Here is a 22138-nt window from a genome sequence, read left to right as displayed (position 1 = left end):
TGGCCTTGTAAAATGAGTTTGGAAGTGTTCCCTCCTCTTCTCCTTTTTGTAAGAGTTTGAGAAGGATTTGTATTAATTCTTCTTTAAATGTTTGATAGAGTTCACCAGTGAAGCCATTTGGTCCTGAACTTTTGTTTGTTGGGAGGTTTTTGATTATAGATTCAATCTCCTTGCTAGTAATCAATCTTTTCAGATTTTCTGTTTTTTCATGATTCAGTCTTGGTACGTTGTATGTTTCTAGGAATGTATACATTTCTTCTGTCTTGTCCAATTTCTTGGCATATAATTGTTCTTAGTAGCCTCTTATGATCTTTTGTATTTCTGTGGTATCAGTTGTAATATCTCATCTTTGATTTCTGAATTTATTTATTTGAGTCTTCTCTCTTTTTTTTCTTGGTGAGTCTAGCTAAAGGATAGTCCATTTTGTTTATCTTTTCAAAAAACCAGCTCTTAGTTTCATTGCTCTTTTCTATTCTCATTTTAGTCTCTTATTTCCTTTATTTCTGCTCTGATCTTTATTTCCTTCCTTCTACTAACTTTGGGCTTAGTTTGTTCCTCTGTTTCTAGTTCCTTGAGGTATGAAGTTAGGTTATTTATATGACGTATTCTTATTAATGTAGGCATTTATCACTATGAACTTCCTTCTTAGAACTGCTTTTGCTGCATCCCGTAAGTTTTGGTATTTTGTAACTTTTTATTCCTCTTATGATTTCTTCTTTGACCCATTGCTTGTTCAGTGGCATGTTGTTTAATCACCACATATTTGTGAATTTTCCAGTTTTCTGGAAATTGATTTCTGGTTTCATACCGTTGTGGTTGGAAAAGATGCTTGATATGATTCCAGTCTTCTTAAATTTAATAAAACTTGTTTTGTGGCCTAACATATGATCTATCCTAGAGAATGTTCCATGTGCACTTGAGAGTAATGTCTATTCTGTTGCTTTTGGATAGAGTGTTCTATATATGTCTGTTAAATTCATCTGGTCTAATGTGCCACTTAAGGCCAATGTTTCTTTTTTTTTTTTTCTGGTGAGGAAGATTGGCCCTGAGCTAACATCCATTGCCAATCTTCCTCTTTTTGCCTGAGGAAGATTTTCCCTGAGCTAACATGTGTGCCAGTCTTACTCTATTTTGTATATGGGACGCCACAGCATGGCTCGATGGGCAGTGTATAGGTCTGCGCCCAGGATCTGAACCTGCAAACCCCGGGCTGCCGAAGCAGAGCGCACAAACTTAACCACCACGCCACAGTGGTCTTTGTTTTTGTTTTTTTTTTTAATTCAGTCACTCTTTTGATTGGAGAAGTTAGTCCATTTACATTTAAAGTAATTATTGATAGGTATGAATTTATCACCATTTTGCTTATTGTTTCTGGCTGTTTGTAATTCCTTCATTCCTTTCTTCTTCTCTTGCTTTCTTTCTTTGTGATTTGATGATTTTCTGTAATGGTAGGCTTAGATTCCTTTCTCTTTCTCTTTTGTGTATCTACAGTAGGTTTTTCCTTTGTGGTTACCATGAGGCTTACATAAAACAACTTATATTTATAACAACTTATTTTCAAAGCTCTACATTTTTATTCCCCTCCACATTTTATGTTTTTGATGTCACAGTTTACATCTTTTTTCTTGTGTATCCACTAACAAATGATTGTAGTTATAGTTATTTTTATTACTTTTATCTTTTAATCTTCATACTGGCTTTGTAAGTGATTAAGCCACCACCTTTACAACATTAGATTATTCTGAATTTTACTATATATTTACGTTTACCAGTGAGATTTATATTTTCATATGTTTAGTGCCCTTTTGTTTCACCTTGAACTCCCTTTAACATTTTCTGTAAGGCTGGTTTAGTGGTGATGAACTACTTTAGCTTTTGCTTTTCTGTAAAACTCTTTATCTCTCCTTCAGTTTTTCCAGATAGAGTATTCTTGGTTGGCAGGAGTGTTTTTTCCCCAGCTCTTTGAATATATCATGCCATTACCTTCTGGCCTGCAATGTTTCTGCTAAAAAAATTTGCTGATAGTCTTATGGAGGTTCCCTTGTAAACACAAGTTGTTTTTCTCTTGCTGCTTCTAAGATTTTTTTTTTCTTTTCTTTAACTTTTGACACTTTAATTTTGTCTTGGTGTGGGTCTCTGGCTTCATTTTATTTGCAACTCTCTGGGCTTCCTGGAAACAGATGTCTGTTTTTCCTTCCCCAGGTTAAGGAAGTTTGCAGCCATTATTTCTTATAAATTTTATGCCCCTTTCTCTCTCTTCCCTTTCTGGGACCCCTATAACATGAATCCACGTGATGTCCTATAAGTCCCTTTAGCTGTCTTCACTCTTTTTCATTCTGTTTTCTTTTTGTTGCTCTAATTGGGTGAGTTCCACCGCCCTGTCTTCAAGTTCGCTGATACTTTCCTCTGCTTCATCTAGTCTGCTGTTGAACCCCTCAGTATTTTTCAGTGCAGTTATTGTATTCTTCAGCTCTGTGACTTCTATTTGGTACTTTCTATGTTTTCTCTTTGTTGAAATTCTCACTTTGTTCCTGCATTGTTCTCCCGAGCTCAGTGAGCATCTCTATCACTGTTAGTTTGAACTTTTATCTTATAAGTCACTTATTTCTGTTTCATTAAGGTCTTTTCCTGAGTTTTTATCTTGCTGTTTTGTTTGGAACATATTCGTTTGTTTCTTCATTTTCCTTGACTCTCTGTGTTGGTTTCTAGATAAAACAGCCACCTCTCCATTTTTGAAGGAGTGGCCTTATGTAGGAGATGATCCTTGTCATTCTACCTGGCCCTACCTCTTCATTGTCAATCTCAAACCTTTGTGCTTGTCCATGCAGATTTATTTTTTTCTTAGTGGCTCCCAGTAGTTGAGGGTGTGCCAAGACCTGTTAGTGTCCCAAGGGGGCGGATCTCAGTCTGCACCTAGATTCAGGCTGATTGGAAGCCAAACCCTCAGGCAGCAGCTTTTAAAGTATGCAAATATTCCTCTTTCAGGGGAAGACTGGGAGATGGTCATTTCTGACTGCTCCCTCTGCACTGAGCCCTGGGGTAATAACCAGTTGAGAACTGTTTCTTTAGGGATGCAAGGGCAATCTGGCTGCGACATCTATCACTCCATTGATTGCCGAGGTTGATTTGGCTGATCTGGCTGGCTAGGCAGGTGTCCCCTTCTTCCCTCACTGCTCCATGTACATCTCTCCCAAAGCTGCATGCTCGTTTGAAAAAGATGACCTTCCCCAATAGGGGAGGGCCATTCTTTGGTCAAGGGTATACGAGTAGCTGCACTCCCTGCTAGAACCTCCAAACAAGCTCTCAAGAACCATTTATTTGGTTGCATTCGTCACATTGAACCCATGAACACAAGTTACGCTGGCCACTGGAGCTAGGCTGCCAAGGGATGTGTCCTCTGTGTAGCAACCACAAAAGCTGGGGCACCAGACATATGCACAAGCTCTTTTCATGGAGACACTGGCAATCTGGGGTGGGGCAGAGGGAGAACATGAAGATGGCATCCACCAGCCGCCTCAGTCTCTGGAGAGGGTTGCAATTGGCTCCTAGATGTGTGGTTAATTAGAAACCTGCCCCTCAGGCTGCAGGCACCTATGAAGACAAGCTAATAAGACCTCTTTCTCAGAAAGCCTGGTTGCTTTTCAGTGAGCTGCCTCTGTGCTAGGCCTTGGGGTGGGTGTTCCCGTGCACACAAGCCCTTTAAGAACTATTTCTCAGTTCTCTATAGCCTTGTGGGTTTGTGGACACAAGCCCCATTGGCTTTCTTTGGGGACTCATCTCTCAGGTGCAGATCTTAAAAATTAGGGTGCCCAATGTGAGGTTCAAATCCTTCACTCCTCAGAGAGAATCTTGGTGTTGTGAGTTCCCTGCCGCTTGTGGGTTGCCACACCAGGGATTTTATGGCAAGATTATGTCTCAGCCTCTGTTTCAATGTGGGTTTTTTTCTCATTTTCCCAGTGTGTAGGAGTTGCTCATCTAGTTTTTAGATTTCTTTCAGAGGAAATTGTCCTGGTGGCAGTAGCTTCAGAGCATCCATGGGAGGAGGTGTGTCCAGGATCCTCTTACATCACCATCTTGAACTGGAACCCTTTCTCTTGTCTTTTTGATGATAGCTTTCCTAAAAGGTATAAGGTAGTGTCTCATTGTGGTTTTGGTTTGCATTTCCTTGATAATTAGTCATGTTGTGTACCTTTTCATGTACCTGTTACTATTTTGTATATCTTCATTGGAGAAATATCTGCTGAGGTCCTTTGCCTTAGAGATTCTGGAGCTGCAGGGTCCACAGCTGGGACTGAGGTCTGTCTGCCTATTACCTGATACATGGGTGGGTGAGACTCCTCCTGCATCCCTAGATATATGATTGCTGGATCCCACAGCTCTCTCAAAGACACTTGTTCATGGATGGATGCCAAATTTTGTTGGGGGGGGGACAAAAACGAGGGACATTTTATGCCACCATGATGCTAACATCCCTCCTCAGCCTTCTTATATCTCTAACAAATACTGTCATGTTCGTGCATGTGGTGGTTTGCACACATGGGAGTATTTACATAAGATGAAGCCCCAGAATGACTAGTTCAAAGTATAGATGCAGTTTGAATTGCATAGATGTCACCAAATTGCTCTTTATAGAAGTTTATGCTCTACCCACAGCTTGAGGGTGCCTACTTCCCCACATCCTGACTCCTTGATTTTACCAGTCTGTGAAAAACAGCAATTCATTGTGGCTCTAATTTGCATTTATCTGATTGGGAATGGGGCTGAGCTTCTTTACATGTTTAAGAGAAATTTATATTTCCTGTGAACTGTCCACATTCTTTGTATATTTTTTTCAGGTTTTGGTCTTTTACTGATTTCCTGGAGTTCTTTCCCTTTTGATATGAGTGACAAATATTTAGAATATCTCTTTAAAACAAAATCGTCCAAGGAACCCAACTGTAGAAAGCAAAAGAGGCGCTCTGTTCTGTATTTGAGGTCAGGGCGGGGCTCACAGGGTGAATGGAGGATGGAGTCATGAAGGATGTCCTCCTCCTGGGGTCGGGGCTGTCGGTGATTTCAGGGTCTGTGTTGCCGGGGTCTTGGCAGCATCCGGGAATGCTTACCTGGGGAGGTTTTCTGAAACTCACCTGCCTCTCCCGCCATGGCGTTTATTTCCCCAGCTCATGTGTTCCTCGGTGCAGAAGGCCCTGTTCGAGGAGGAGGACCACGTCAAGAAACTGCAGCAGAAGGTGGCCACGCTGGAGAAGCGGAACAGGCAGCTCCGGGACCGAGTGAAGAAGGTTAAGAGGTCTCTCAGGCAGGCGCGGAAGAATGGCCGCCACCTGGAGCTGGTGAACCAGAAGCTCAGCGAGAAGCTGGCGGCCGCGGCAGGAGCCATCCCGCACATCAATGCCCTGGGGCGGGAGCCGGCACGCAGCTCCTACCTGCGGGGGTAGTGGGACTGCACGGTGGCCGGGCCCAGCCCTACTGGGTCACCTCGCCTCCCGCCAGGGAATGGAGTGATGGTGGTTTTGTATGTACACATATTTCAAATCTTGTAGAAGATGTTTGTACTCCTTTTGTAGCATCTAGTTGGTTTAAACAGCAAGCCTTGCTTTCCCCTTGGTTGCTGGCCTGGTCCCAGACACAGTGCTCAGAAGTCCAGGGGCAGCAGGATCCTGGAGCTCCATGTCCCTGCCTGGGGCCTGTCACCAGCTTCCAGGAGCAGCCTGCGAAGTGCACTTATTGGGGAAAGAACATTTTAGAATCTCTTAATGTATGAGACTTCGAGGGGCTTGGCCTTTATTTCAGAGGGGAGGCAGAGTGGTCTCAGCTCTGAGCTCCGGGACAATCACTAGTTTGGAGGAGTGATCTGAATCAATTCATGGAACCTTTTGCTGTCTCATTTTCCAGAGCTTTGGAAGAATGGTGGCCTCGCAAAGCACCCAAGGATGCCTATAAACAAACATGTGCAGGGTGTCCTTACTCCAGCCATCATTTCCTCACAGCTGAGGCTTATTAAGACTTAATGAGCTCATCACAGGTAAGGGAATTGAGTTGGGAGTGGGGTGGCAGGTAATTAAACAAAATGAACTATACCTGATATCCAACACCAGCTACACGGAGCTGAAGGTCACACTAATCAAGAGGGGAATTTCCTTTATTGGCCTGTCATGTTTCATCAAACCATACTCCTAAGTTAGAAGAGCCTGAGCAATGTTTCAGCCACTGCTAAATTCTAACTTGTTTGCTCAGTAATTGCTTCCAACTTCTCTGAATTCGAGGTGAGCTGACCCAAGATGCTGTGAACTTCTGTTCTGCAGAGACGCCTCATTCCCATTCAGGCTCCCAAAGGGTTTGTTCCAGGCATTCCCATATCTGCTTCTTTACGCACACGCTTTCCACCCACCAGGACTGTCTGTCCCCTGGGAGTAGTATTTGCGCATCAGTCCTCTTGTGTTGTGTCAGTTCCTCTACACAATCACAGCACTTCACCCTCTTTGGAAAGAAACCTTTAAAGAGAGTACTACAAGTAGAAGGTATTCTCAATACCTGTCACTTGAGGCCTTGACTTGGGCACATTTGATCAAGTCCCTGTGTTATTAAGAAGTCCGCTGAGTGGCTGTCTCTTGGTTATCTTCTGATGATGGACCTCCAAACCCACAAGTTTCCCTTCACTGCTGTTCCAGATAGAAGCTGCACATCAGGAGATCTGCCACCCATAGATGGCCCCAGGCACTGCAGGGCCTGATTCTGCTGTCCTCTCCATCGGAAATGGCAGTTATATTGTCAGACTTCCATTCCATTGCCTTTAGGAAAACCACGTCCTTCTTGCTCTGGCAGCCAGTCTGGGATATGAGTCTGTTTCACTTGAGTCTTGGTGGCAGGCGACTGCCCAAGGGGAGAAGTCTACACCCTGGACTAGAGAGCATGGGAACTTTTGCTCAAGGGCACTTCATGTCCAAGCTTCTGCCACTACTTTATTAGCTCTGTTCTTCATAATGTGGTATATTAGAAGGTGCATATTCTAGTTTATTCTTCATAAAGATATTTCATTAGAGCTGTTTTGTTTGGCTTGAATAACAAGCCTCAGGGTGATTTACAGCCAGGGTTTGGAGAGCTGTGGAAGCTGGATCACTACAGATGCACTACATTATGTTCTGCCTTTTCAATAAATATGAGCAATATTTCAGCCACAACAGTAAAGCAATGTGTGTTTCTTTTGGGTCAGGGAGATTTCAGGATTTCCAGCTTTGGCCTGGAAAGGCTATTTAGATCCTCCGGAGGAGGCATCTGCGAGCAACACCATTTAGGAGACTGGCCTGAATCCTCATCTGTTGTCCCCACTGGGATGTCACCTCCCCGTCGCTCCCCGGGTTCCCATCTCTCAGCACACCTGCAGAAAAGCAATGTTCTCCTGGCCTGCTCCTCACAGGGACAAGCATCTTCATTAATCAATGTCTTCAAAAATATGTTCGAATCTGTTGCCAAAGGGAACTCCCCAGGTGTCCGGTGTCTGCTGTATTGTCATCTTACCATAGCCCTTGCTACCTGTTGATTGTGCTAGTAGGAATTTTTTATGCAAGAAAACTCCAAGAATTACTCAAAGCTTGACACCCTTGAGCCAGCCTGTTGTAGCATTATCTGAGATGCAGGCCATTGCTTCGTTCAACTTTGTGTTTCGAGGAGGCCAAATGACTTTTCTCAAGTTGCATAATAAGCAAGAGGCAGGTGAATCTAGACTCTAAACTGCAGTCCCCAGGAGTCACTAGCTGCAGTGTGTGGGGCACAGCTAGTGCGGGGTGAGGTTTCTTGGGCCTCCACAGTGTGTTTGAATGTGAACACCTTTGCTAGACTCCAGTTCGGGCCACTATCTCTACTGCTAATGCTCCCTCCATTTTTTTTTTTTAAACACCAGGCTGTGTCACACATTTACATTGCCTGCTAACAGCAGAAGTTAACAGGGATTCTCACTTCTGTGGTGCGAGGCCCTGTCTTCCTTTGGGGAGAGAAAACACAAACTCAGATCACAATGATTTTTAATCAGTCCATAGACTATGATGGTTAAAAAAAAAAAAATCAAGCACCCAGTGTGTATTAGGCTTTTCACACATATGATCTCATTTAATATTCCTAATGATTTTATAAAATACTGATCCTGATCCCCATTCTCCAAGAGGAGTATGGGGCTTCAAGAGTGTAATTAAACTGCGCAGTGAACTCAACCAGTACAAATGGCCAGTCAAGGATTCAACTCCATCTTCATTTCTCTCTTTGTACTTGGTCATCTGTAAAATGGGGATACAAATCACTTCCACCTCAAAGGCTGTTCATAAGATTGAATAAAATTATTCATATAAATGTTTAGGATGGTGCCTGACACTCTGTGAGCACTAAATAGATCTTACAAGAATGTTTTTTGTTACCGATATTCACCAGAAAGGCCCAGTACATGTCAGAAATAAGAGTATTTGGCAGGGTTCCATATAATTTTCTTGTCAATTTTTAGCCTCCTTTCCAATCACCATACAACATCCCAGCTCTTTTTCATTTTCTTTATTTCTGAGCCACTTCCTTTTCTTTCACAATGAGTTGTTGGTTGTTCCTCCAAATTTACCAAGAAAATATAGTCCATTAGAAATGTGTTTCATCAACTTCCTAGCATATCACTCATACTGTCTAGTTTTGCCTAATTGTCTAGTTTTTCTCTCCTCCCCACCTCAAAGGAAGGGACCACATCCAGGGTCAAACCCTTTCCCTGGTATCTTGAGTTCATATTGCTCCTCTCAAAATCTGGCTCCACCGTTGTTCCTTCTTTTATCATAAATCTTTTCCTCTTTAGGGACTCCTGCCATGCTCAAATCTCCCCATTCTAGGGGAAAAAAAACCAAGAAACAAACATAGTTTAGAAAGTATTGAGGTAATCCTTAAAGACAGCAACATATAAGGCTCCTGAACTCCCCTCCTCCCACCAACACCCCAAATAAACAGCTATACATGGAACAATTTCCTCTGAAAGAAAGCCAGAAACTAGCTGAGTGACTCTTACACATCAGGGGAACAAGAAAATGCATCAAAATGTGCAGGAAGGGCTGAGACACACTCTTGCCATACACTCCACCCATGGCACAGTGCCACATAATCAGGAGGGAAACCCCAAATGCCAGCTTCTCCTAGAGAAGTGAAGGGTTTTGGCCCCACATCTACCACCCCAACTTTGAGGACTCCCACCTGAGGGATGGGGCCTTAAAACCCCTAGCTCTTAAAGCCAATGGGGTTTGCGTCTATGAGACCCAGAAGAATATAGCAAACAAAGAATGAGTTATTAACAGGCACAAGCATCACTTCAACTATCACACCAGGGTCATAGCAGATGGAGCAGGCAAAAAATACCCATTTACTAATATTTCCCTGAATGGAGTTTATTTGAATACTTTAAAAGCTGCTGCTTGAGGGTCAGGCTTCTAATGTAGCACACATTTAGGGGCTGACTGCAATCCTTCCTGAAGACCAGGGAAGCCAGTGGACACCTCTTCTGCCCTCTCTCTCTAGCCTGCTCCAAGTCACCAGTGCCTCCCTAGAAGGAATTTGTACACAAGTCTGTGCCCCAGCTTTTGTGGCTGCTGCCAAGGGACAGGCCTCCAAATTGCCTGGCTCTGATAGTGAGTTGGATTTGTGTTCATAAGTCCCATAGAACTGTAGCAAATAAAGAAGTTCTTAACAGGCTCAGGAGAACCCACACACAGCTGTACACCCGGGCCCAGTGCAGAGGGAGCAGGACAAATGCTTACCTCCCATTTTTCCCTAGAAGACAGCTAACTACATACTTTCCCAGCTGCTGCCTGAGGGTCTGGCTTCCAAGTGGCCTACATGTAGGTGCTGACTGCAATCCTCCCCTTTGGGACTCTGACAAGTCTTGGCACACCTTCTACTAGTAGGAGCCACAAGAACAAAGAAGGTGGCTTGGATAATCACAAAGGTTAGAAAGACAGCCATGGGCCAGGCTGATAGATGAGGTTCATCTCCTACACGAGACCACTCTGTCAGAGTGTCACTCAGAGAGGTGGCTGTTTTATCTAATGCACAGAAACAAACACAGAGAGTCAATGAAAATGAAAAAACAAAGGAATACGTTCAAAACTAAAGAACAAGCTGAAACTCCAGAAACAGATGTGTGAGTTATGTAACAGAAAGTTCAATTAACAAACATAAAGATGCTCACCAAGGTCAGGAGAGCAATGCATGAACAAAGTGAGAATTTCAACAAAGAGAAAAATATTATAAAGCACAAAACAGATCACAAGGCTGAAGACTACAGTAACTGAACTGGAAAATTCAATAGAGGGGTTCAACAGCAGACTAGATCAGTCATAGGAAAAGATCAGTGAACTTGAGACAGGGCAGTAGAATTCATCCAGTCATAGGAGCAAAAGAAAAAAGATTGAAGATAGCTTGAGAGACTTAAAGGACACCATCAAACAGACCAATATAATATACACGTTTATTGGGGCCCCAGAAGGAGAAGAGAGAAAAAGGCAGAAAGCTGAATCAAAGAAATAGTGGCTGAAAACTTCCCTAACCCAGGGAAAGAAACAGATGTCCAGATACAGGAAGCCCAGATTTTCAAAAATGGTGAATACAAAGAGACCCACATTGAGACACATTATAATTAAATTGTGAAAAGGTAAGACAAGGAGAGAATCTGAAAAGCAGCAAGAGAAAAACAGCTTGTTATGTACAAGGGAACCCCCATAAGACTGTCAGCAGATTTTATAGCACAAACTTTGTGGGCCAGAAGGGATTTGGATGATGTATTCAATGTGCTGAAAGAAAAAAGCTACCAACCAAGCATACTCTACCCAGCAAAGCTATCCTTCAGAATTGAAGGAGAACATGATATTATATAAACAAAACCCTGAAGAGTCCACCAAGAAATACATGTTAAAACTAATAAATGAACTCAGTAAAGTTGCAGGATACAAAATCTGTATATAAAAATCAATTGTGTTTAAGTTGCCCTTAAGAATTAAAAAAGAGATAAAGAGTTTTCCAGACAAGCAAAAACTGAAGGAGTTCAGCACCACTAGATTGGCCTTACAAGAAATGTTTAAAAGATTTCTTTAAGCTGAAATGAAAGGGCACTAATTAGTAACAGGAAACACATATGAAAATATAAATGTCACTGGTAAAGGTATATATACAGTTAAATTCAGAATAATCCAATGTAATGGTGGTTAGTTAATCACTTATATAGCTAGTATGAATGTTAAAAGGCAAAAGTAGTAAAAAATAACTGTAACTACAATAATTTGTTAATAGATACTCAAGATAAAAAAGATGTAAATTGTGACATCAAAAACATAAAATGGGGGGGAGAGTAAAAATGTAGAGCTCTGGAATGTATTCAAACTTAAGTTGTTATCAGTGTAAAATAGATTGATAAAATTCTTAGGTGTTTTAGGCAAGCCTTATGGTAACCACAAAGCAAAACCCTTCAGTAGATACACAAAAGATAAAGAAAAAGGGATCTAAGCCTACCACTACAGAAAAATCATCAAATCACAAAGGAAGAGAGGGAGAGAAGAAGAAATGGACAAAGGAATTACAAAACAGCCAGAAAACAACTAACATAATGGCAGTAAGTACACATCTATCAATAATTACATTAAATGTAAATATACTAAATTCTCCAACCAAAAGACATAAAGTAGCTGAACGGATTAAAAAAAAATAAAAGTCTCACTTAGGCTTTAAGAACACACATAGGCTGAAAGTGAAGGATGGAAAAAGGTATTCCATGCAAATGGAAACCAAAAGAAAGTGGGATAGCTACACTTATATCAGACGAAATAGAGCTTAAGACAAAGAAGTCGTTATGTAATGATAAAGGTCAATCCAACAAGAGGATATAACATTTGTAAATATTTATGCACCCAACATAGCATCTAATAAAATGAATATTAACAGACCTAAAGGAGAAGTATAATGCAATACAATAATAGTAGGGGACTTCAATACCCCACTTTTATCAATGGCTAGATCATCTGGACAGAAATCAATAAAAAAAAACATTGGACCTAAATGATACATTAGACCAGATGGACTTGACAGACATTTATAAAATATTCTATCCAACAGCAGCAGAATACACATTCTTCTCAAGCACACATGGAACATTCTCCAGGATAGATCATATGTTAGGCCACAAAACAAATCTTAGTGAATTTAAGAAAACTAAAATCATTCCAAGCATCTTTTCCAACCATGATGGTATGAAGCTAGAAATCAATTACAAGAAGGAAACTGGAAAATTCACAAATATGTGGAGATTAAACAACATGCTACTGACAACCAATAGGTAGGTCAAAGAAGAAATTATAAGAGAAATCAAAAAATATCTTGAGACAAATGAAAATGGAATACAACATACCAAAACTTATGGGATGCAGCAAAAGCAGTCCTAAGAGGGAAGTTCAATTGACAAATGCCTACATTAAGAAACAAAAGAGATCTCAAACAACCTAACTTCCCACCTCAAGGAACTATAAAAATAACAAACTGAGCCCAAAATTAGTAGAAGGAAGGAAATAAAAATCAGAGCAGAAATAAATTAATAGAGACTGAAATGACAATAGAAAAGAGCAATGAAACTAAGAGCTGTTTTTTTGAAAAGATAAACAAGATGGACAATCCTTTAGCTAGACTCACCAAGAAAAAAAGAAAGACTTAAATAAATAAATTCAGAAATGAAAGATGAGATGTTACAACAGATACCACAGAAATACAAAGGCTCATAAGAGACTACTATGAACAATTATATGTGAAGAAATTGGACAACATAGAAGAAAGGTATCAATTCCTAGACATATACAATCTACCAAGACTGAATCAGGAAGAAGTAGTAAATCTGAATAGACCAATTACTAATAAGGAGATTGCATGAGTAATCAAAAACCTCCCAACAAACAGAAGTCTAGGACCAGATATCTTCACTGGTGTATTCTTCCAAACATTTAAGAACTACACCAATCCTTCTCAAACTCTTCCAAAAAAAAAAAAAAAATAGAACAGAACACTTCCAAACTCATTTTATGAGGCAAGAATTACCCTGATACTAAAACCAGATGAGGATTCTACAAAAAAAATAATAATACAGGCCAATATCCCAGATGAAAATGCATGTAAAAATCTTCAACAAAATATTAGCAAACTTAATTCAAGAACACATTAAAAGGATTATACACCATGATCAAGTGGGATTTATTCCAGGGATGCAAAGATGGTTCAGCATCCTCAAATCAATCAATGTGATACAACACATTAACAAAATGAAACATAAAAATCATATGATCCTCTCAATAAATGCAGGAAACAGTATTTGGCAAAATTCAACATCCATTAATAATAAAAACTCTCAACAAAGTGGTTATAGAGGGAACGTATCTCAACATAATAAAGGCCATATGTGACAAGCCCACAGCTAACATCATACTCAATGGTGAAAAGCTAAAAGATTTTCCTCCAAGATCAGGAACAAGATCCCACTCTGACCACTTTCATTCAACAGAGTACTGGAAATCCTAGCCTGGCAATTAGGCAAGAAAAAGAAATAAAAGGCATTCAAATTGAATATGGAGAAGTAAAACTGTCTCTGTTAGCAGATGACATGCTATTATATTAGAAAACCCTAAAGACTCCACCAAAACATGTTAGAACTAATAAATTAAGTAAAGTTGCAAGATACAAAATAAATAGACAAAAATCAATTGTATTTCTATACACTAACAACAAAATATCAGAAATAAAAATTAAGTAAATAATCCCATTTACATTTGCATCAAAAAGAATAAAATACCTAAGCATATATTTGACCAAGGAGGTGAAAGATCATATACTTAAAACTATAAGACATTGAGAAAGAAATTGAAGAAGACAAAATAAATGGAAAGACATTTCATGCTCTTGCGTTGGAGGAATTAATAATGTTAAAATGTCCATACCACCCAAAGGAGTCTATGCAATCCCTATCAAAATTCCAATGGCATTTTTCACAGAAATAGAACAAACAATCCTAAAATTTGTATGGAACCACAAAAGACCCAAAATAGCCAACGCAACCTGAGAAAGAAGAACAAAGCTGGAGGCATCACACTGCCTGATTTTAAACTATATTACAATGTTGTAAGTTACCAAAACAGTATGGTATTGGCAAAAAAACAGACACATAGTTCAGTGGAACAGAATCAAGAGCCCAGAAATAAACCCACACATGTATGGTCAATTTACAATACAGTAACCAAGAATATATGGTGTCTCTTCAATAAATGGTGCTGGGAAAACTGGACAGCCACATGCAAAAGAATGAAACTGCACCACTATGTTACACCATACACAAAAATCAACTCAGAGTGGATTAAAGACTTGAATGTAAGACCTGAAACCATGAAACTCCTAGAAAAAACGTAAGGAGTATGCTCCTTGACATCGATATTGGCAAAGAACTTGGATTTGATACCAAAACAAAGGCAACAAAAGCAAATATAAACAAGTGAGATGATATCAAACCAAAAAGCTTTTTATAGCAAAGGAAACTATCAATGAAATTAAATGGCAGCCTATGGAATGGGAGAAGATATTTTCAAATCGTATATCTGATAAGGGGTTAATATTCAAAATATATAAAGACCTCATACAACTCAATAGAAAGAAACCAATCAGATTAACATTCAGAGGATCTGAATAGACATTTTTCCAAAGAAGACATGCAAATAAACAATGGGTACATGAAAATGTGTTCAACATCACTAATCATCAGGGAAATGCAAATCAAAACCACAATGAGATATCACCTCACACCTGTTGGAATGGCTATCGTTAAAAAGACAAGAGATGACAAGTGTTGGTGACAACGTGGAAAAAATGAAACCTTTGTTGCACTGTTGGCAGAAATGTAAATTGCTACAACTGTTATGGAAAACAGTTTGAGGTTCCTCAAAAAATTAAAAATAGAATTACCATATGATCCAGCAATCTCACTTCTGGGTATATATCCAAAGTAAATGAAAACAGGATCTCAAAAAGATATCCACACTCCTATGTTCATTGCAGCAGTATTCACAATAGCCAAGATATGGAAACAACCTAAGTGTCTGTTAATGGATGGATGGATAAAGGAGATGTGGTATAGATATACAATGGAATAATATTCAGTCATGAGAAAGAAGGAAATCCTGCCATTTGCAACAACATGGATGGACCTTGAGGGCGTTATGCTAAATGTGGTAAGTCAGACAGAGAAAGACAAATACTATATGATGTCACTTATGTGTGGAATCCAAAAAAGTCAAACTCATAGAAAGAGAGTCTAGAATGGTGATTACCAGGGGCTGAGAGTGGGGGAAATGAGAAAATGTTGGCTAAAGATTACAAACTTCCAGTTATAAGATGAATTAAGTTGGGGATGTGATGTACAGCATGGTGATTATAGATTATAATACTGTATTGTATACATGAAAGTTGCTAAGAGTATATCTTAAATTTCTCACCACAAAAAAGTAATAGTATATATATGAGGTGATGGAGGTGTTAGCTAATGCTATGGTGGTAATCATTTTGCAATGTGTGTATCAAAACAACACATTTTACACCTTAAACTTACACAATGTTATATGTCAATTATATCTCAATAAAACTGGAAAAAAGAAAGTATTGAGTATTACTATCCTTGAAAGTGGAGGTGGCCATCTTCTGAAGGTCAGAGATGAATGTGGGAGATGCTGCCGTTGTAATGGGTCCTTGATTTCAGTGTGGAATGTAGTCCTAGGGTACAAAAACCAGGTAGCAGTGCCCACCTTCCAGAGACAAAGTGCATGTTTAACTAACAGAAAGCATGACTCAAGAGGCCATCCAAATGATGGATCATGGAGTTCCCAGGACTGAAAAATTGATGGACCTCCTACTAAATATATATAAATACCGGCAAACAGAGGCCTGCCTTGAGTCTGTACTTATGGGATAGTCATACCTCTTCAACTGCAAGACCTGAGATAGTTCATAGAGCCCCTTGATTAAAGGTGATATTAGGAACCCTTGAAGAAAGACCCTGTGGTAACATTACAGGATGCTATAAATCTTCCTCGTCATCTATCGAGGACCTACAGGTGCTCACCAGTATAAATGTGCACCAGAGAAAGGGAAATCCTAAAACCTTTATAGGATTGGATAACGGTGCTGAGCTATCCCTGAGCCAACAGTCAGAGAGGATGCTTATAGGGGTTAGATAGTAAGTGGTGTTCTGGCCCAAGTCCATCTCACAGTAAGTCGCATGGGTCTGTGAACTCATTCTGTGGTTATTTTCCCCAGCTCCTGAGTATGTAGTTGGAATAGACATTCTTAGCATCTGGCAGATGCCCACACATTGGATCCCATAAGAATATTATGGCAGGGAAGGTCAAGAGGAAACCCTGAAGCTTCTCTTAAGTAATGCTAAAGTATACAAATAGTAAACAAAATAGAATCCATGAGAACAATATCTTACCAAATAGGGAATATCAATAAGAGATAGAAATTATAAAAAGGAACCAAATAGAAATTCTGGAGTTTCTTGAAAAGTACAATAACTAAAATGAAAAATTTACTAGAGGGGCTCAACAGCAAATTTGAACAGACAGAACAAATAATCAGTGAACTGCAAGATAGGTCAATTGAGATTATCCAGTCTGAGAAACAGAAATAAAAAAGAATGAAGAAAAATGAACAGAGCCTAAGAGGTCTGGAGGACATCACCAAGCTTACCAACATAGACATAATGGGAATCCAAGAAGGAGAAGAGAAAAAGAAAGGGGCAGAAAGTAAATTAGTGGTTGCCAGGTGCTGGAGTGAATGGGAGGTGGGTACAGGGTTTCTTTTGGAGTGATAAAAATGTTCTGGAATTAGGGGCCGGCCCTGTGGCCTAGTGGTTGAGTTCAGCGTGCTCCGCTTCCGTGGCCTGGGTTCGGTTCCTGGGCGTGGACCTACGCCACTCATCAGCAGCCATGCTGTGGCAGTGTCACACATAAAAAATAGAGGAAGATTGGCACAGATGTTAGCTCAGGGACAATCTTCCTCAGAAAAAAAATGTTCTGGAATTAGATAGCGATGATGTTTGCACAACATTGTGAATATACTAAAAACCATTTAATTATACATCTTACAATGGTTAAAATAGTCAAATTTTTTGTTATACAAACTTTATCTCAAAAACTATCTATAAAAACAAATAATTATCTTAGTTCCTCCTTCCTCCCTCCCTCATTATACCCCCTCATCCTAAACCACACTGGATACGATTCACTCAACACCCAACGTCTTTCCTTATACTAGTCCACTGCCTTCTGCCTCTCTTTGTTCCCTCTAGCTCAGAAAATCTTATTCAGGTTTCAGAATCTGCTCAGAGTCTATCATGATTCTCTTCCCCCATGGCAACTGTTGTAATTTTTAAAAATTTTATAGTTTGGAAGTGGGTAGCTATTGAGAAGACTTGGGTTATCCAGTCTAGTCTCAACTGGAAAGTTCTGCTAAAGATCATTTTTTTCTAGTTGATAAAAAACATAATAAAATTTACCATCTTAGCTGTTTTTAATTGTACAGCCCAGTAGTGTTATATTCACATGGCGCAACAACTAAGTATCATTCAAACTCTTATTTGTGAAGCCTTCCCTAACCCCCTACTTGGAATCAATTACTCCTTCCTCTGTGACCCTACAGTGTGTGGGGTACTCTCCCATTCTAGCGTTGACAACATTTCTTTCTGGTTAGCTCTTGTTTCTGTCCCCCTCACTAATTTGTGAGCTCCCTGATGGCAGGGTTTGTGGCTAATTCATCTCTGAATCCTCAGTGGCCAGCGCTACTGAGTGACACTAACTGAATGCTCATTGAGGAAAAAATAAGAGGTGAAGAAGGCAGTGTCATATACTAAGCCTCCCAGAACTGTAAGAACTGGAGGCGTGAAGGGAGAGAAGCAAAGAATGACTTTCTTTATCACCCAGGCTTCCTCCTCTTCCTCTACATCCTGGTCTAATATCTTGCCTTAGCCTTGGCCAACAGCAGGGGCCAGGGGGCTTACTCCATAGGCTCCAGGGTCCTGTCGGTTGCTGGCCTCAGGGAAAATTCTACCTACCTCAAGAACAGGGCTAATGTCCTACAGCAGCTGAACTGCCATTATCCAAAGCTATCTGTTCTGTGTATAAAGATTCAGCCTCTTTCTAGCTTCCAACTCTCCTGAACTATAGGACCATGGGAAACATCCTTGAGTAGAACCATCTGCTCACCACCTTACACAACCAACACACAAGAAGATAACTATGTGGCAAAGTCACTTTTTGCTTATCCAGACACTATTTCTCCAGGGAGGGGATTGAAAAGCCCCTGCTTTTCTCCCGTCTTCACCCCTGCTGCCACCCCTTTGGTGTCTACAGAACGTGTTGTCCTTGGCACTAGAGGCTGAAATGTTGAAGGGGTAAAATTCTGTAAGTTTGCTGCTTTCTTCAGCTTTTGCTAAAAGCTCAAAGAGGAGGCTGAACAAAGGAACTAAAATGAAACTTTTTGATTATGTGGGTTTTTCCAATTAATCCTGCTCCCCATTAAAGGATCATGAGTTGGCTACATCCCTCGGTCCCTCTGAGATGAATCTCCATTTGCCAGATGGCTGGGGCATGAACTGGATGGCCTGGCATTTCATTTCTTCCTGTCCAATAAAATGAGAAAACTCAAACCAGACACTGAAATGTCCTTTGCTTTTATTAAAAACATTTCTTAATTGTGTAGCTGGGTACTCTGAGAGTGAACTTCAATATTTCTGAACCTTCAAAAATGCTGGAAACAGGGACAAAACTGCCATTCTAAAAGTGCCAGACAATTACATAATGTGACACTAACGTAGTGGTTCTTAAGCCTGGCGGCCCATTCGGAACAACTAGGGAGCTGTAAGTAAAAGAATCCCTTCCAGTCCAGCCCCCTCCTACCTGAATGGGGCTCCAGCATCGGCATTAAAAACAAAACAAATCAAATCAAATGTAAACAAAACACTTTCCAGATGACAATAATATGCAGCCAGGATTGAGAAGTCACTGCTCTGATGGTAAGTAGGTTATTTATCTTCCGAATAAACACATTATACCAGGAGAAATTATTTGGGGAGCCCCCTTGGTAAGAAGATATAAGTTAAGGTACTTGGAGCACCTCTGATTGTTGGTAAACTGATCCAAATGCAGATACTTTAGACTGATAGATTAGCTATCTATTGCTGTGTAACAAATTACCACATACTTGGTAATAACTGTGCAATTACTAATAACAGTAAAACTGTGAAATAATAAATGTGTGTTGTTTTATTGGCTTAAAGTAACACACATTTATTATCTCACAGTTTGTTTGGGTCAGGAGGCTAGGCTTGGCTGGGTTCTCTGCTTCAGGGTCTGTCATAAGGCTGCAGTTGAGGAGTTGGCCAGGGCTGAGGTCTTATCTGAAGGCTCGACTTTATTTCCCAAGCTCACGTGGTTGTTGGCAGGATTAGTTCCTTGCAGGCTGTTGAATTAATGCCCTTAGTTCCTAGCTGGCTATTGGCTGGAGGCTGCCCTCAGTTCCTTGCCACATTTGCCTCTCCAGCATGGCTGTTTGCTTCATCAAAGTGTACAAGTCAAGAGGGCAGTAAAGAAAATCTGCAAGCAAGATGTTAAGTTACAATCTCATGTAACCGAATCAAGGAAGTGACAGCCCATCACCTTTGTGATATTCTATTTGTTAGAAAGAAGTCACAGGTCCCACACACACCCAAAGGGAGGACAATACTCAAAGAAGTGAATACCAGGAGTTGGGGATCTGTGTATTATACTTTGCCTGCCACAACTTGGCTTTAATAATTCAATTTAATGGTGTAAAAACATGTCCTATGGTGAGGAAGGTATATCCCTATAGGCATTTTTTTCACAACTTTATTGAGGCATAATTGACAAATAAAAATTGTGTATGTTTAAGGTGTACAACATGATATTTTGATATACGTAAACATATATTGTGAAATGTTTACCATAACCAAGCTAATTAACATATCCACACCTCACATAGTTACTTTTTTTTATTTTTTTGTTTGTTTTGGTGAGAACAATCAAGATCTACTCTCTTAGCAAATTTCAAGTATACAATACAGTGTTGTTAACTGTAATCACCCTCTTGTACATAAGAGATCCAGAACTTATTCTTCCTGCATATCTTAAACTTTGTACACTTTGACCAACATTTCTCCATTTCCTCTACCCTCCAGCCCCTGGAAACCACCACTGCACTCTCTGCTTCTAAAAGTTTGACTTTTTTAGATTCTCTATATAGGAGATGTCATGCAGTATTTGACTTTCTGTGTCTGGCTTATTTCACTTAGCATAATGCCTTCAAGGTCCGGGCATGTTGCCACAAATGACAAGATTTCCTTCTTTTTTAAGGCTGAATAATATTCCATCATATATACACACCACATCTTTATCCGCTCATCCATCAATGAACACTTAGGTTGTTTCCATATCTTGGCTATTGTAAATGCTTCAATGAACAGCACACAGATATCTTTTTGAGATACTGATTTCATTTCCTTTGGATAAATACCCAGAAGTGGGAATGCTGGATCATATGCTGGTTCTATTTTTAATTAATTTATTTATTTATTTATTTATTTTTGTGAGGAAGATCAGCCCTGAGCTAACATCCATGCCAATCCTCCTCTTTTTGCTGAGGAAGACTGGCCCTGGGCTAACATCTATGCCCATCTTCCTCCACTTTATATGGGATACTGCCACCGCATGGCCTGACAAGCAGTGCCTCAGTGCACGCCCAGAATCCAAACCCAGGCCGCCAGCAGCAGAGCATGTGCACTCAACCACTATGCCACGGGGCCGGCCCCCATTCTTAATTTTTTGAGGACTCTCCATACTATTTTCCAAAATGGTTGCACCAATTTACATTCCTACCAACAGTGTGCAAGGATTCCCGTTTCTCCACATCCTTGCCATCTTTTGTCTCTTTTGATAATAGCCGTTCTAATAGGTGTGAGGTGATACCTCACTGTGGCTTTCACTTGCATGTCCTGATGATTGGTGATTAGTGAGTATCTTTTCATATACCTGTTGGTAGTTTGTCTTCTTTTGAAAAATATATATTCAAGTCCTTTGGCATTTTTAAATTGAGTCATTTGTTTTCTTGCTTTTGAGTTATTGGAGTTCCTTATATATTTTAGATATTAACCCCTCATCAGATATATGGTTTGCAAATATTTTCTCCCATTCCGTAGATTATCTCTTCACTCTGTTCAATGTTTCCTTTACTGTGCAGGAGCTTTTAATTTTGACATAATCCCAGTTGTCAATTTTTGCTTTTGCAGCCTGTGCTTTTGGGATCATATCCAAAAAATTATTGCCCAGACCAGTGTCGAGGAGCTTTCCCTCGGTTTTCTAGTAGTTTTATAGTTTCTGATCTTAATTTAATCTATTTTGAGTTAGTTTTTGTATATGGTGTGCAATAAGGGTCCAATTCATTCTTCTGCATGTGAATCCAGTTTTCCCAACACTGTTTGTTAAAGAGATTATTATCCTTTCCCCATGGTGTGTTCTTGGCACCTTTGAAGATCAGTTTATTGTAAGTGTGTGTATTTATTTCTGGGCTCCTTATTCTATTCCGTTGGTCTAAATGTCTGTTTTTATGCCACTACTGTACTGTTTTGATTACTATAACTTTGTAGTATATTTTGAAATCAGGCAGTGTGATTCCTCCAGCTTTGTTCTTTTTGTTTAAGATTGCTTTGGCTATTTCGGGGTTTTTTTGGTTCCATACAAATTTTAGGATTCTTTCCTATTTTTGTGAAAAATGCCATTGGAATTTTGATAGAGATTGCATTGAATCTGTAGATGGCTTTGGGTAGTATGGGCATTTCAACAATATTATTTCTTCCAATCCATGAACCTAGAATATTTTTCCATTTATTTGTGCCTTCTTCAACTTTTTTCATCAATGTATTACATGTCTTAGTATACTAATCTTTCATCTCCTTGGTTAAATTTATTCCTAAGTGTTTTGTTCTTTTTAATGCTGTTGTAAAGTTTTTTTTTATTTCTTTTTCATATAGTTTGCTGTTAGT

At 39.8% G+C, this 22138-nt stretch overlaps 1 protein-coding gene across 1 annotated transcript in view; it reads left to right on the top strand.

The window, feature by feature from the left end:
* The window catches only part of CCDC3 (coiled-coil domain containing 3), a 90711-nt gene extending 84599 nt beyond the window's left edge, over nucleotides 1-6112 (top strand). Inside the window, exon 3 of the mRNA XM_058532430.1 lies at nucleotides 5160-6112. Coding sequence (XP_058388413.1) covers nucleotides 5160-5435 — 276 coding nt within the window. The 3' untranslated portion in view covers nucleotides 5436-6112. The remainder of the gene's footprint in view (nucleotides 1-5159) is intronic.
* Nucleotides 6113-22138: the final 16026 nt, after the last annotated feature.

Source organism: Diceros bicornis, chromosome 36 (assembly GCF_020826845.1).
Source record: "Diceros bicornis minor isolate mBicDic1 chromosome 36, mDicBic1.mat.cur, whole genome shotgun sequence".
Lineage (NCBI taxonomy): Eukaryota > Metazoa > Chordata > Mammalia > Perissodactyla > Rhinocerotidae > Diceros > Diceros bicornis.
Note: the sequence above shows the minus strand (reverse complement) of the source record. Positions and strands in the feature narration are given on the sequence as shown.